The sequence below is a fragment of the Chiloscyllium plagiosum genome, chromosome 25, assembly GCF_004010195.1.
Source record: "Chiloscyllium plagiosum isolate BGI_BamShark_2017 chromosome 25, ASM401019v2, whole genome shotgun sequence".
Taxonomy (NCBI): Eukaryota; Metazoa; Chordata; class Chondrichthyes; order Orectolobiformes; family Hemiscylliidae; genus Chiloscyllium; species Chiloscyllium plagiosum.
Window position 1 is genome coordinate 30,118,970 of NC_057734.1, and position 16,204 is coordinate 30,135,173.

The window sequence follows — 16,204 nt, forward strand, 5'->3', positions numbered from 1 at the left end:
ATTTACTTATTTTTGTGGAAAACTATATTGACATATTCTCTGTAGATATTACACCAAGTGAACTTAGATGTGAATCATGTACATTTTATTTCGAAGCTGTGGCTTGGTTTAGAGCTGAACTTACCGAATGTCAGTATGTCTGCTTTGTTTCATCCATGAGTTTTAGCAAGCTGCTCTGCTATTCTCTTCATCCAGTAATGTGTCATTGAAGGTTCAAATGTATATACCTCTCCCTTTGACCTTATAAGAAAAAGCTGTGTCTTTTGACACTACATGCATGGTCATTATGCACCGCTCAAATTTGTGCATACCTGTGTTCACTGGATGTGGTGCACTCTTTCCCCCATTTTTTTCTTTCCTCACTTGGTATGTCATTCCCAACCCCCCGACCCCATTCCTTCAAGCTCTGTTTAGTAGTGCTTCTTTACGCATGGGAATTTTTTTTTGTACAACACCATCAGAGTTCCACATGGTGATCTGGCATTTCTGGAATTGTATGCATGTTTCTGTCCTGGCACATATGTGCACCTGCAAGATGGCTGTCAGCAGGCATTGGCATAAAATAATTACAGCTAAGCTAATCTGTGTTTAACTCCAGCTTGTTTGAATTGATTTTACATCCAGAATTGCATGTCATCTTCACACTAAATGTTTAAAAAGCTATTGTTAATAAGAATGAAATGGAGCTGAAGAGATCTTTTTAAGAACTGGATTAGGATTTAATGAATCGCTTTAGAGGGTCCTTTCTGAGCAAGTAAATAGAATTGTATTCAAATTGATTCCTCTTTCTACCAATATATGCCCATTTGCAACTTAACTTCTAACTTCCCATTCTCCTCTTTTCATTCCTATGTAGGCATGAAACCCTATGACCATATAGTGGAAGCATCTCTATCTATCTGATGCAGAGTATAGTGAGCAGCAATTCTTATTTCTGAATGACAATCTTGTTATGAAACACCAGATCATAAGATCAGAAACTCTCTTGAACATAATTTGTTTATCCCCTTCTCCCAATACGCAAACAGGCCTGCCCAATATATTAGTTTGAGCCTGTTCATATCATTTAGAATAGTTTTCCTTTTCTGTGATGGAAATGATTCCACATTCCTCCATTTTGAGAACTTCATTGACATTTATGACTTTGCTAATACATTTGAATACTTCGATCTAAGGCTGTCCTGCCTAAGTCATTTCCTTTTCATTTATACCATGCTACACTTTTTATGTAGTCACTCTCTGATTGTTCCTTTCCCATGCTAGATTTTTCTCCAATCTTTTTAAAAATAAGTAACCTTTTTCCAGATTACTACTTTTCTTAACTACCCGAGTCTTGTGTTTCTTACATAGAATATTCTCTGTTCACTCCCGGTGTTTATACCAGAGTTTCTGCATTTTTTAAGCTAAGGCTCTCTTCCATAGGACATGCTGGGATCCTTGAATTGTTCACCCCATTTATCAGTACATCTCCCCTCAACTCTCTAAGAGAATGTCTTCTCCTCATCCTCTGCCCTCTCTTTGCATTTGCTAGATCATCATCTGCTTTTTTTGTTAGCTAAGACAAAGTCTCAATAATATCCTAACAACATCTCTTCTCTGCCCTCGGCTTTTCAGAGGGACCATTCTTCCAGAATGCACCTGTTCACTCTTTAAGCACCCATGATTCCTGCGTTCCTGCGGAACTGCTTTTGACATGTTTTTGGCAAAGAAGCATTTAGAACATATTTTCATCCAAGGTGTGTGCAAATCAAGGATCCCAGCATTTGTCCTGGGTATCACCATATTTTTAGTTTGATACACTTAGTTCTGCCATGACATCTTAAATATTGATGAAATCACCTTTCGAACTTCTAACTTCCAAGAAGTACAACTTAGTTTGTATCAAATCTTTTTCAAATCCTCTCTTAAAGTTAAATTTGTCTAGTATTATATTTGAATAAAACAATTCTGTTTAGTATAGAAAATTCATTTATAGGTAATTGCTTTCAAGAAATAATTTGTCATGAAAGTTTTTCTCGTATTAAGACTTTTTCACTCTTTTTCTGTTGTGTAGATCTGATAATATTCTACCTTTTATAGAAGATTTCCTTCAGATCTTTACAGCTCTGCTACACCAGAAACGGTAAGGGCACAGTAAACGAATGGTAAGTTTAGAGTATATTATCAACAGAGTTTTTACATGTACCCTGTATTTAGAACAGTAACCACAACTCTTATTTACATACTTTTATAAATGCAGTAAATATTCAAGGGGGTAGGTCTGAAAGTATGTTTTAATTTAGGATAGAGAAATAAAGATTTAGAGAGGATATTGCAGAGCTTGGAACCTAGCTAATGAAAATACTGCAAAGTGGTTGGCAAAGTGAGGGGGTGGTTGCAAAAGGGACCAGAGTTAAAGGTGTGATTTAGGGCAGGTGACTGTCAGAGATAGAATGGAGCGAAATCATCGAGTAATCTGAATCCTAGGATGAAAATGTGAAATAAAAGGTGTTGGAAAATTAGATCAAGTGAAGATCAATGAGCAGAGGGATAATGGGTGAACAAGACTTAGTATGGATTAGTGACTGACACAGACAGTGCAGTTTTAGACAGGCAGAACCTTGTGGACAGGGAAAATGGATCCAGCAAGGAGTCTGTCAAAATAAACAATCCTGAAAATGACAAAGGTGTGATGAGGTCTTTGGTAACAGATGAGCTGAGGTAGGGGCAGAAGTGAATGATTTTACATAGGTGGAAGTGAATCATATGTGAGGGAGATGTTGTTAAAGCTCAGTTTAGAAGTTCAAATGCAAAAGCCAAAACATTGACCTTGTTGATAAAACAATAAGTTACTGAAAATATGAAGTGTTCATTTCAAAGTTGGAACCACTTAGCAGATAAGACATCTGCAGTGCAATGATGATTTTGATTTGATTAGATTAGATTCCCTACAGTGTGGAAACTGGCCCTTCGGCCCAACAAGTCCACACCGACCCTCCGAAGAGTAACCCACCCAGACCCATTTCCCTCTGACTAATGCACCTAATACAATGGACAATTTAGTATGGCAAATTCGCCTAACCTGCACATCTTTGGACTGTGGGAGGAAACTGGAGCACTGGAGGAAACCCACACAGACACGAGGAGAAAGTGGGGAACTCCACACAGACAGTCACCCAAGGCTGGAATCGAACTCAAGTCCATGGTGCTGTGAGGCTACAGTGCTAACCACTGAGCCACCGTGCCGCCCCTGATGAACAGCTTATGAGAAGAAACAGAGCAAAAAGGAAGGGTGGAGAGATAAATAATATCCTGCATTAGGCCTGTTTTTTTGAATTCCTGATGTTGGAAAAGATTACAGTTCTGGTGAAAAATTATAGCAATGGCTAAAGCCTGGAATTGTTAAAGTCACTTTTGTTGGTGTCACTTCAACATTAAGAGGCCAAGAACGGAGAGGTCGAAACAAGTTTGTTGTATGGGCTGAATAAATTAAGAGTTTTTTTTTGTTTTAGTACTGTTAACACGTTGGCTTATGGGAAAGACATGACATTCTACAAGTTCTCTTGTGTGGCTGTTAACTGTTTATCATTTTTCCTATAGTTGCACTTTTCTGATACCTAATCTGAGGAAAAGCATATTCCTGTGTTAATGGAACAAAAGACAACACGAGAAAATCTGTTTCCATAAGACTGACTTTATATGATATTACTGCACATTAAACTACAACAAAATTTCAGTATTTGGCAGCATATATACTATACTCAGCATATTCACTTCTCGTCTATTTATCCAAACTGGATAATCTCAGAGGTCAAAATTTCCTAATATTTAACTGGAAATAAACCCCACCACCAAGGATATATTTCCCTCCCCACCCCTGTCGGCGTTCCAGAAGGACCGCTCCCTCCGCGACTCCCTTATCGGGTCTCCGCCCCCCACTGGCCCAGCCTCCACTCCCGGCACCTTCCCCTGCAACCGCAGGAAATGTGAAGCTTGCGCCCGCACCTCCCCCCTCACTTCCCTCCCAGGCCCCAAGGGATCCTTCAATATTCATCAGAAATTCACCTGCACCTTCACACACATCATTTACTGCATCCGCTGCACCCGATGTGGCCTCCTATACATTGGGGAGACAGGCCACCTACTTGCGTGCAGGGACACCTCTGGGACAGCTGCACCAACCAACCCAACCGCTCTGTGGCTGAACACTTTAACTCCCCCTCCCACTCTGCCAAGGACGTGCAGGTCCTTGGCCTCCTCCATCACCAGACCATGGGGCAACACGATGCCTGGAGGAAGAGCGACTCATCTTCCGCCTCGGAACCCTCCAGCCACGGGGGATGAATGCGGATTTCTCCGGCTTCCTAATTTCCTCTCCCCCCACCTTTTCTCGGTCCCGGCCCTCGGACTCAGCACCGCCTTCTTGGCCTGTAGTCTTCTTCCCGACCTCTCCGCCCCCACCCCCTCTCCGGCCTATCACCCTCACCTTAACCTCCTTCCACCTATCACATTCCCAATGCCCCTCCCCCAAGTCCCTCCTCCCTACCTTTTGTCTTAGCCTGCTTGGCAGTCCCTCCTCATTCCTGAAGAAGGGCTTGTGCCCGAAACGTCGATTCTCCTTCTCCTTTGATGCTGCCTGACCTGCTGCGCTTTTCCAGCAACACATTTTTAAGTTTTCAGTTTTGTCAGTCTTTTTTCTTCAGTGAATGGCCTAAGAATCATAAGTCAGGAGTACATTTATATTGACATCCACAATGCTATCTATTTCAAGAACAAAAGCTTTATATATACTATCTAAAAATGACAATGAATTTATGTGATGGTTTATAAATTATTAGTAGCAGTTCTGCCAAGGTCCAGAATTGTGAAATAAAAGAATTGGATATGCTAAGGGATGTGCATTGTGGTTTACATAATTGATTATGAAAATCAACAAATTTCTACCCATTGAGGGAGGCAGCATGGTGGTTTTGTCACTGGACTGGTAATCCATGTCTCCAAAGCTAATGCTAATGCTTTGGAGACATAGGTTAAAATCCCACCATTGCAAATGGGAAGTTTAAATTAAATTTGCGAATCTGGAATTGAAAGCTAGTCTCAGTAATGGTGATTGTAACATCACCTGTTTCATTTGGGTAAGGAAATTAGTCATTCTTACTTACGCTGGCCTGGTTTGACTCTCAACATTTCTCTCAGCACTGTATAGTTGACTCTTTTCTCTGAAATGGCCTGTATGCTTTTCAGTTCAAAGACCAATTAGGAATGGGCAACAAATGCTGGCCTGCTGCTAATGCCCACGTCCCATGAGAAAATTAAAAAAAAGATTAATAATAGTTTTTTCTTCGACTGTATTCCATATTATACCTAATATTCATAAAACAATGAAGTAGTGACTCCTTTGAAATTTTTTAAAGAAATCTAGGTAGAGAACAAAAGTCAATCTATCATGACAAACCTTTTAGAAATGGTGTCAGATTCACAATTGAAAAATGATGGTTGTTGTGTGCGTCTTAACCTAGGGCATGTTACTCCATTGCTCAGCATAATTTTTACGTTAACAGGTTACAGTAGTGACTCAATATAGTTCAATGCTGTAGTTTTACACCCACTGCTGATCAATGACCAAATTGCAATGATTGCTATAATAAAGTGCATCCCTGATATTTTTGTTAATTGTATTGAATCTGCAGCTGCAGGAGGCTGTTGTATAAATCTGAGAGAAACTACAAGGTGAAAAGTAAATTTTTGCAGCTTATGAAGAGTATAAATGTTCAAATCAACACAGGGTCTAAATTACTTCAACAAATTGAGAAGAAAGCTTTCTCAATATCTAAAATACAAATATTTTCAGAATTGTTCTTGAACGTTGTTGTCTGTACTGACTACCTGTATCTACAAGCCAAAATACCATTTTGGGTATAATCGTTACAAATGATAAAGGTCAATTATTTCTTTCTGAAATTATAAATGCTGTGGTTGTGTACAAAAATGTACTATTAAATATAACTTCAAAAAATATGTTCTGCATCAAATCTCTATTTTTTACATAGGTTTCTGACGGACTATGATGAACAATTTCCAGTGGCTGATGATATCAGCCTTCTACAACAGGCATTTCCGGTGCTGTATCCTTTGCTGTTTGGTTTGGAAGCCCGTGACAGCTAAAATTGGAATTTTGGGCCTTGATTAAGAATGGAGGAAAAAAAATAGAAAACTAAATGTAGCAAGATAGTACATTCCTTTGTGGTCCTTTTAAAAATATGATTTAGATAGTTTGTAAATTACATTTATAGATTAAGTTAAGTTATGTGAGGTGATGAATTGCCGCAAGTTCTTTAGAACAGTGATATCACTTATCGCTCCATAATAATGTTTTGATTTTTTTTCAATGATTGGACAAACATGCTTTCCATGGCTATTAGCGACGAAATGCAGATGTTGTGCTCTTTGGTGAATTGTTATTTTCATTGGTTTTAAAAGCTCCATTACAACTTCTGAGAAAAAATATTGAATATGGATGTTGGAAAAGGACAGTGGTACTTACATGTTCAAAGCATATAAGTTCTTGACCTCAAACTAGCAGTTTATTTATTCCATACACAGACTAATATTTTAAAGGAAGAGAAACTTAATGAAAGATAGAGTCCAACAATTTGTACATTGGAGCTATATTGAACAGCTACCTAATAAATATTATTAGGATAATATGTATCCCAAATAAAACTCAACTTAATTGTGCACCTTTGTTGTGTACATTTTTTTTCTTTGTTCTAAACTTCCATGTTAAGAAGTGCAGTCATTAGAGTTGCATTTTTAATTTCTGTTCTCATGCCTGTCCAATGATGTGACTATGACCAATTGAAAAATGCTTCAGTTCTCTTAAATGTGAAGAAAGCAAGGAAATATTATGTCAATTTCTGTAGATTTTGTTAGCACTGTGTATAATTGGAATGGAGAGAGAAGTGATATCACTGTTCTAAAGAACCTGTGGCATGCGTTCCATTTGTTATTGGAAGGTGTTGCTTTTGAACTTATTTGGAACACTGTCTTTTATACAGCTAATATTTAATTGGCATAGGAAGTTTAAACATGGAGAAAATTAATCCTGTTAAGAAACTGAAATGGATTTATAAATATGTGATGGAGTTAATGACAAATTTGGAGAAAAAAGTTTGGGCAATTTTCAGGAATAAATCTTGCAAAAGAAAAATTGTAAAGAACAAAACAATTATTTCTCTGTATGAAAATCTTTTGTTAATCTCTCAATTCATAGTCACAGAATTGTTATAGGGAGAAGGACACCATTTAGTCTATTGTGACTGCACTGGCTCTCTACTTATTTCAGTTGTTAAAGTGTGTACCAACGTACACCTTATACAAAGTTTTTTGTGTTTATCTTAACTTAAATTATAGTGATGAAACTAGAACATCGTACATCATCAAAGCTGTTGACAGTGCCTGGGAAGCTAGTGGTAGAAGCAAGCCTACCTTTGCCACTGGAAATACTCACGTTTCACACGCCTCTGATAGCAATGAGGTTTCAGCAGTAAATGGTGAAACAGAGCAAGAACTTAAACAGCCAGAATATGAAAATGATGACTATGTAAGTACCAAATAGGATTGAATTGTAAATTTACCCAACAATTGGGTGAGCTTTACTGACCAGTTCAAACTGGTCTTGGTTGCTAACAAGGGTTAATTGACATCACTGGCCCTCTTTGAGGGAGGGAATAATTGGCAAATATTCCCTTCCTGATTGATATCTAAATGACTAATATTAAAAAATATGTATGTGAATATTTGGTGAGATCAAGATTATGTTTGGAGCCTTATTGTCACACTGGTTGAATAGGCTACACTCGTCTTCAAGATGCTCTGTCTGGGATGATGTCATGATGTTGAGCCAATTGAACTCCTGAGTTGTCCCAGTTCTATGACTCTCTGCTAGCGCCCCCCTAAAGTATGAAGGAGGAGAAAGTGAGGACTGCAGATGCTGGAGATCAGAGCTGAAAAATTGTTGCTGGAAAAGCGCAGCAGGTCAGGCAGCATCCAAGGAGCAGGAGAATCGACGTTTTGGGCATAAGCCCTTCTTCAGGAATGAGGAAGGTGTGCCAAGCAGGCTAAGATAAAAGGTAGGGAGGTGCGTTGGGAATGCGATAGGTGGAAGGAGGTTAAGGTGAGGGTGATAGGCCGGAGAGGTTGGGAAGAAGATTGCAGGTCAAGAAGGGGGTGCTGAATCCGAGGGTTGGGACTGAGATAAAGGGGGAGGGGAATTCTGGAAGCTGGAGAAATCTGTATTCATCCCTTGTGGTTGGAGGGTTCCTAGGTGGAAGATGAGGCGGTCTTCCTCCAGGCGTCGTGTTGCCATGGTCTGGCGATGGAGGAGGCCAAGGACCTGCATGTCCTTGGTGGAGTGGGAGGGGGAGTTACAACCCTCGGACTCAGCACCCCCTTCTTGACCTGCAATCTTCTTCCACCCCCTCTCCGGTCTATCACCCTCACCTTAACTTCTTTCCACCTATCACATTCCCAACGCCCCTCCCTACCTTTTATCTTAGCCTGCTTGGCACACCTTCCTCATTCCTGAAGCAGGGCTTATGCCCAAAACGTCAATTCTCCTGCTCCTTGGATGCTGCCTGATCTGCTGCGCTTTTCCAGCAACACTCTAAAGTATGAAGCTTGGTTTCAAAAGTTGGTTAATCAGTTCTTCAGTATAAAGTTTAAAGTTTTGTTCTAGTAAGATCATTTAAATTAGAGAGTCACAGTTACCATTTTGTGTAAACATGTTATTACTATGTTTCCAAAAGATCACGATATTGGATCAGAATTATTCAAACTTAAACACCCTGTGACTTTTGAGGTGGGCATTGAATGCATAGAATGATTCGGAAAAGAAAGTAAAATGAGCAGAGATACTAGGTTTATTTCTAGCATTTATGACACATTTTGGCTGGTGGGAACCAGATTTTTGACTGAAGCAGCAAGTGCAATGAGTGAAAGCAATAGTTCATTAAAAAAATTGTGGTAAGCAATTCTAAATGTTGCTCATTGCATGTGCATACTTACAATATTTTCCAAAGTCTACAAATCGCTTGTCAAGAAGAGGAGATGCTAGACTGATTCTCTGGGAATACACATTTAAATTTCTGGCAGCTGGTGAAATTTAACTTGAATTACTTTATATCTCGGCTCAGGAATGGTGACCATGATATCTGTGGAATAATGAGAAATATGTAAATGAGGTGGTTTAACTGATGACCTGTTGAGACCTAAGTAGATGAGAAAATATCAGACTAGAGCTTGTAAAGAGAATGGTCAAATAGAGGGGTGTATTTAGTAGCCTGCAGTGTATAGTTATAAATAGAGGAGTGGAATACATCAGGAGTGGAAGAGCCCTTCTTAGAGAAAAGAAATACGTCAACCCAGAGCTTATTTATGTGCAAACACGCAAAGCTCAACACTATCTAAATGTGCAGGTAGCAGTTTGGCTTAAAGCCCAAGATGAATCAACAACTGTCATAAATTGTTACAAAATTCTATCCGGTTCACTGAATTCCCTGAATGAAGTCTGCCATTGATGCGATCCACTTGTCCCTCTCAACCCACAGTCATGTGATTTGACTTTTAACTACCTTCTGAAATGGCCCAGGAACCCACTAAGTTCAAGGTAATGCTGACATCCAATGAAATATTTTTTTAAAATTTATAAGAGAAAGATATATTTAGAAAAATACTCTTCTCAAATTAATTGAATTGACGAACTGGCCAAGAATAAAACTTAGTAACAATTCTGAAATTCAAGCACAAATTGTTATTTGAAAGTTTACAAGCTTTACTCTTTTGAGGAAGTCTGACAGTTCTAAAGAAGTCATAGTGAACTTGACCAGTAACACACTTCCTCTCTCCATTTTTATTTTTATTGTTGTTTTCTGTTATGCATGGTTTCGTTGTTCATGATTGCCTAATGTTTCCATAGATAGGAGAATGTGATGACATCATCACAGCTTACCTAGCTACTTTGCATTGTAAATCTGGGTATTGGAGAATCTATAATGGAGAAACAAATAATGTGAAGTGCATGCAGACTGAAGTTTAACTAGTATTGTATTCTTTTATACAGATTGTTATCTTGAAGCTTAAGTCTGAAATTAAATTTGGAGTGGATTAATATATCGGTCATAATGAATTCAGTTAAAATATGAAAAAATAGCTTTTTTAAACTGCTTACTGGAATTATATATGTTTTCATTCCTGATTTTATAAATAGTGTGCAGGTGCAACAGCTGCCAAAATAACAGGAGTCGAGCTGGAATCTTTAATTTCTCAGGTGAAGGACATTCTACCACACCTTGATGAAGACTTTGTTCTTAAATGTCTGGAAGAATATAATTACGATGCTGAGAAAGTAATTAATGATATCCTTGAAGATAAAATAGCGCCTTCCCTTCGCAAGCTAGACGGAACTCTTCAGAGGTAAGAAATCAAGATGCATGTCTTTAGATTGAAGGTTTGTTTTCAAAATACTTCTGTTCATTTATACTTAAATGCAAATTTTCAAGCTTCAGCTATACTTGACCTATAGTCTGTGATGGATTTCTCAGCTGGAACCAGATTCTTTGGTCTTGATGTCTAAGCCTGTCTCTGAGTGCGCTCAACAAAATGTTTAGTTGCATTTGTTGCAGTTATCTATTTGAATCTTGAATCTAGATTCTATTTTATGAACTCCGATCTGTCAAATTCACAAGGACAAAGCTTATTGTTTTAACTATTTACATTTTCTGATTGAATGTCTCTAACACAACACATCAGAATATAAGCCTGTGCTGCATGTGGTCTGCACAACTGTGTCTAAATGCCACTTTATCCATAGGATTCTTTTATCATTTCATTAAAAGTTTTGCAAATAATGTGCAATGTTTGTACTTGTATTTCCATTGTACTTAAGCTGGCATAGATATCAATTGGATAAATGTAAAATAATAGCAATTTGCCACTGGAAATGTTTGTCTATATAGTCTCAGTTTGTGAAAATGCAAACTGGAAATGAGAATTAAGTGAGAATTGAGTGAAATCTATTAACTGCTTTCTTATGTACTGTCCAAACTGACACAGAATTGTTTACATTTACAGTTCCAAAATGATATGGGGTAAAAGTGTAAATACATACAGAACATTTATATGGATATGTAAAAGGCTTTCTATTTACTAGTTTTACACAACTTTGTTTTTATTACCTGATCTTGAATAATCAACATAATTTGTCTTATTTAATCACCACAACCAGTACATCTCTAATTTGATGAATACATGGCAGGTCATTCACTATTGTTTTAAAATAACAAATCTTTCACCATAAATAGTAATTATGAGAGATGAAGGCCTTTTAAGAATAAATAATTTCATGAAATTTTGACAGGCTCACTTTGCTGTAACATTTAAACTAGAGCTCCTGTATCAGTATGTCCACCGAAAACAATTTGCAGGTGCTGGTATAAGTTGTGTCTTCTTTGTTTCCACCCGTTATCTCCCAGTGATTTAAGTTGTTTCAAGGTCTACAGGATGGCTGATATGTCATCAGATGTGTTTGTAAACCGATGTAAACAAGTGTATGTACTTAAAATACTTCTGAATTGAAGGCTTCAAATACAAATGTTTCTCAAGGTAATTTCTATTTTTTAATTAATGTGGGGAAGCTCATTAAACATGCATACACTTAGGTGCATTTAGGTACTACCCTTCTACTTAGTGGTTAGCTTGTGTTTTAAAAGCTTAAGAAGGTATTAGATAGTATCAAAGGGTACCACAAAAACCCAAAAATATACTGACCACAGGATTTAGGTAATTGGGTTTCTCACACAGTGACACAATATCTTTTAGAGACATTTGAACATCTTTTAATTCCAACTCAATTATACAATTTACTGTATTCTGTAAATTCCTAAAATTTAAGATTTTTGTATTTTTGTCCCTAATGATCTCCACACTTGATGTTTTGTAATTTTTCTGAGTCTTTCTTGTCATAAAGTGATGTAGATTACAGTATCCGATTCAATTGCAACATGTTTGCAATATGTTTTTAAAGGATGCCTGATAGAATTTAATAGTCTTCTAAATACAAATTGTAGGTGCAGTGCCAAACTATTTGTATACTTTGTTGTCATTAGGCAGGTGAAAAAAGAACAGGAATCGATTCTGTCAGCACGGCAAAATGTATTTGACCATGATGAGTTTGATGTCTTCAGCAAAACGTCTGTGGACATGTCCAAAATATGGAAAGGAAAGAAGTAAGTTCGCTACCTAATTAAATTATGAGTTGTGATTATTATGGAAGTGTCAGATTGGATCCTAATCAGTGTTCCTCTAAGCTTCACAGCTGTAGAGCAACCTGAAAGTTCCACACAGACCAACTGAGCATTGGCTGCTTTAATATGTAATGACTGTACAAACAATTTAAAGTGTCTACGTGTTTAAACAAATCACCTGCACACATTCCAAACAAATCGCCTGCACACATTCCAAACAAAGGGCTAAAATCATTTATCTTAATGGTTGATTCAAAGTTCTGTATACTTGCAAGCAAGACAAAATGCAAATCTTTTATATTGCAACCCTTTGATTATTTCAAAACTTAAAATGAGCCAAAAATTGACTAAATAGCATGTCCCCTAATGCTTCAGTGTTTGAATGCATAACACAATGACACACTTTTTGTGTTTTTAATTTCTCTATTGAGTGCTTTTGCATTTACTTCCTCATGGGTCAATGCAGTATGGACTGCATAACTACTGGTCACAGGAATGGGCATTACTGATGGGAGCCTAGGAGGAGGAATATAATTATGCTGAATCTCCTCTTACAGTCATAGAGATGTACAGCATGGAAACAGACCCTTCAGTCCAGCCCAAACTAGTCCCACCTGCCTGCACCCGGCCCATATCCCTCCAAACCCTTCCTACTCATATACCCATCCAAATGCCTCTTAAATTTTGCAATTGTACCAGCCTCCACCATATCCTCTGGCAGCTCATTCCATACACGTACCACCCTCTGCATGAAAAGGTTGCCTCTTAGGTCTCTTTTATATCTTTCCCCTCTCACCCTCAACCTATGCCCTCTAGTTCTTGACTTCCCGACCCCAGGGAAAAGACTTTGTCTATTTATCCTATCCATGTCCCTCATAATTTTGGAAACCTCTAAAAGGTCACCCCTCAGCCTCCGATGCTCCAGGAAAAACAGCCCCAGTCTGTTCAGCGTCTCCCTATAGCTCAAATCCTCCAACTCTGGCAACATCCTTGTAAGTCTTTTCTGAACCCTTTCAAGTTTCACAACATCTTTCCGATTGGAAGGAGACCAGTAATGCAAGCAATATTCCAACAGTTGCCTAACCAATGTCCTGTACAGCCGCAACATGACCTCCCAACTCCTGTACTCAATGCTCTGACCAATAAAGGAAAGCATACCAAATGCCGCCTTCACTATCCTATCTACCTGCAACTCCACTTTCAAGGAGCTAAGAACCTGCACTCCAAGGTCTCATTGTTCAGCAACACTCCCTAGGACCTTACCATTACGTGTGTATGTCCTGCTAAGATTTTCTTTCCCAAAGTGCAGCACCTCACATTTACCTGAATTAAACTCCATCTGCCACTTCTCAGCCCATCGGCCCACCTGGTCCAGATCCTGTTGTAATCTGAGGTAACCCTCCTCGCTGTCCACTACACCTCCAATTTTGGTGTCTTCTGCAAACTTACTAACTGTATCTCTTATACTCGCATCCAAATAATTTATGTAAATGACAAAAAGTAGAGGGCCCAGCACCGATTCTTGTGGCACTCCACTGGTCACAGGCCTCAAGTCTGAAAAACAACCCTCCACCACCACCCGCTGTCTTCTACCTTTTGAGCCAGTTCTGTATCCAAATGGCTAGTTCTCCCTGTATTCCATGAGATCTAACCTTGCTAATCATGGGGAACCTTGTCAAATGTCTTACTGATGTCCATACAGATCACATTTACTGCTTTACCCTCATTAATCCTCTTTGTTACTTCTTCAAAAAACTCAATCAAGTTTGTGAGGCAGGATTTCCCACACACAAAGCCATGTTGACTATCCCTAAATCAGTCCTTGCCTTTCCAAATACATGTACATCCTGTCCCTCAGGATTCCCTCCAACAACTTGCCCACCACCGAGGTCAGACTCACTGGTCTGTAGTTCCCTGGCTTGTCCTTACCACCCTTCTTAAACAGTGGCACCACGTTTGCCAACCTCCAGCCTTCCGGCACCTCACCTGTGACTATCGATGATACAAATATCTCAGCAAGAGACCCAACAATCACTTCTCTAGCTTCCCACAGAGTTCTCGGGTACGCCTGATCAGGTCCTGGGGATTTATCCACCTTTAACTAATTCAAGACAGCCAACACTGCCTCCTCTGTAATCTGGACATTTTGCAAGAGGTCACCATCTATTTCCCTACAGTCTATATCTTCCATATCCTTTTCCACAGTAAATACTGATGCAAAATATTCATTTCGTATGTGCCCCATTTTCTGTGGCTCCACACAAAGGCCGCCTTGCTGATCTTTGAGGGGCCCTATTCTCTCCCTAGTTACCCTTTTGTCCTTAATATATTTGTAAAAACCCTTTGGATTCTCCTTTAATTCTATTTGCCAAAGCTATCTCATGTCCCTGTTTTGCCCTCCTGATTTCCCTCTTAAGTATACTCCTATTTTCTTTTTACTCTTCTAAGGATTCACTCGATCTATCCTGTCTATACCTGACATATGCTTCCTTCTCTTTCTTAAACAAACCCTCAATTTCTTTAGTCATCCAGCATTTCCTACACCTACCAGCCTTCTTTTTCACCCTGACAGGAATATACTTTCTCTGGATTCTTGTTGTATCATTTCTGAAAGCATCCCATTTTCCATCCGTCCCTTTACCTGTGAACATCTGCCTTCAATCAGCTTTTGAAAGTTCTTGCCTAATACCGTCAAAATTGGCCTTTCTCCAATTTAGAACTTCAACTTTTAGATCTGGTCTATCCTTTTCCATCACTATTTTAAAACAAATAGAATTATGGTCGCTGGCCCCAAAGTTCTCCCCCACTGACACCTCAGTCACCTGCCCTGCCTTATTTCCCGAGAGTAGATCAGTTTTGCATCTTCTCTAGAAGGTACATCCACATACTCAATCAGAAAATTGTCTTGTACACACTTAAGAAATTCCTCTCCATCAAAACCTTTAACACTATGGCAGTCCCAGTCGATGTTTGGAAAGTTAAAATCCCCTACCATAACCACTCTATTATTCTTACAGTTAGCTGAGATCTCCTTACAAGTTTGTTTCTCAATTTCCCTCTAACTATTAGGATGAATAAATTTGCAGATGACACCAAAATTGGTGATGTAATGCACAGTGAAGAAGGTTATCTTAGGGTACAAGAGGATTTGATCAGATAGGGTAATGGGCCAATGAGTGGTAGTTGGAGTTTAATTTAGATAAGTGTGAAGTGTTGCATTTTGTGAGGACAAATCAGGGCAGTACCTATATAGTTAATGGTAGGACCCTGGGGAATGTTGCTTAATAAAGAAACTTAGGGGTGCAGGTGCATAGTTCCTTGAAGGTGGAGTCGCAGGTAGACAGGGTGGTGAAGGAGGCATATAACTCTATGACTGTATGCTCCTATGTCTTATAGTCTCGTGAGTTGACAATATTCAGCCAGAAGGATGCCTGGTGTAAGAAATTGAAGAGGTATAGAGTCATAGAGATGTACTGCACAGAAACAGACCCTTCAGTTCAATTCGGCCATGCCAACCAGATATCTTAACGTAACCTAGTCCCATTTGCCAGCACCTGGCCCATATCCCTCCAAACCTTTCTCATTCATATACCCATCCGGATGCCTTTTAAATGTTGTAATTGTACCAGCCTCCATCACTTCCTCTGGCAGCTCATTCCATACTTGCACCACCCTCTGCATGAAAAAGTTGCCTCTTAGGTCTCTTTTAACTCTTTCCCCTCTCACTCTAAAACTATGCCTTCTAGTTCTGGACTCCCCCAACCCAGGGAAAAGACCTTGTCTATTTATCCTGTCCATGCCCTTCAAGATTTTATAAACCTCTATAAGGTCACCCCTCAGCCTCCTCCAGGGAAAACAGCCCCAGCCTATTCAGCCTCTCCCTGTAGCTCAAATCCTCCAACCCTGGCAACATCCTTGTAAAT

The 16,204-nt window shown here is 39.0% G+C and overlaps 1 protein-coding gene across 2 annotated transcripts in view; it reads left to right on the plus strand.

The window, feature by feature from the left end:
* ascc2 (activating signal cointegrator 1 complex subunit 2) overlaps positions 1-16,204 on the plus strand; it is a 57,915-nt gene that overhangs the window by 28,239 nt on the left and 13,472 nt on the right. For both annotated transcript variants that reach the window (XM_043715825.1, XM_043715824.1), the window contains exons 11-15: positions 2,054-2,122; positions 6,030-6,104; positions 7,393-7,582; positions 10,247-10,452; positions 12,144-12,263. In XM_043715825.1, the coding sequence (XP_043571760.1) occupies positions 2,054-2,122; positions 6,030-6,104; positions 7,393-7,582; positions 10,247-10,452; positions 12,144-12,263 (660 nt within the window). The remainder of the gene's footprint in view (positions 1-2,053; positions 2,123-6,029; positions 6,105-7,392; positions 7,583-10,246; positions 10,453-12,143; positions 12,264-16,204) is intronic.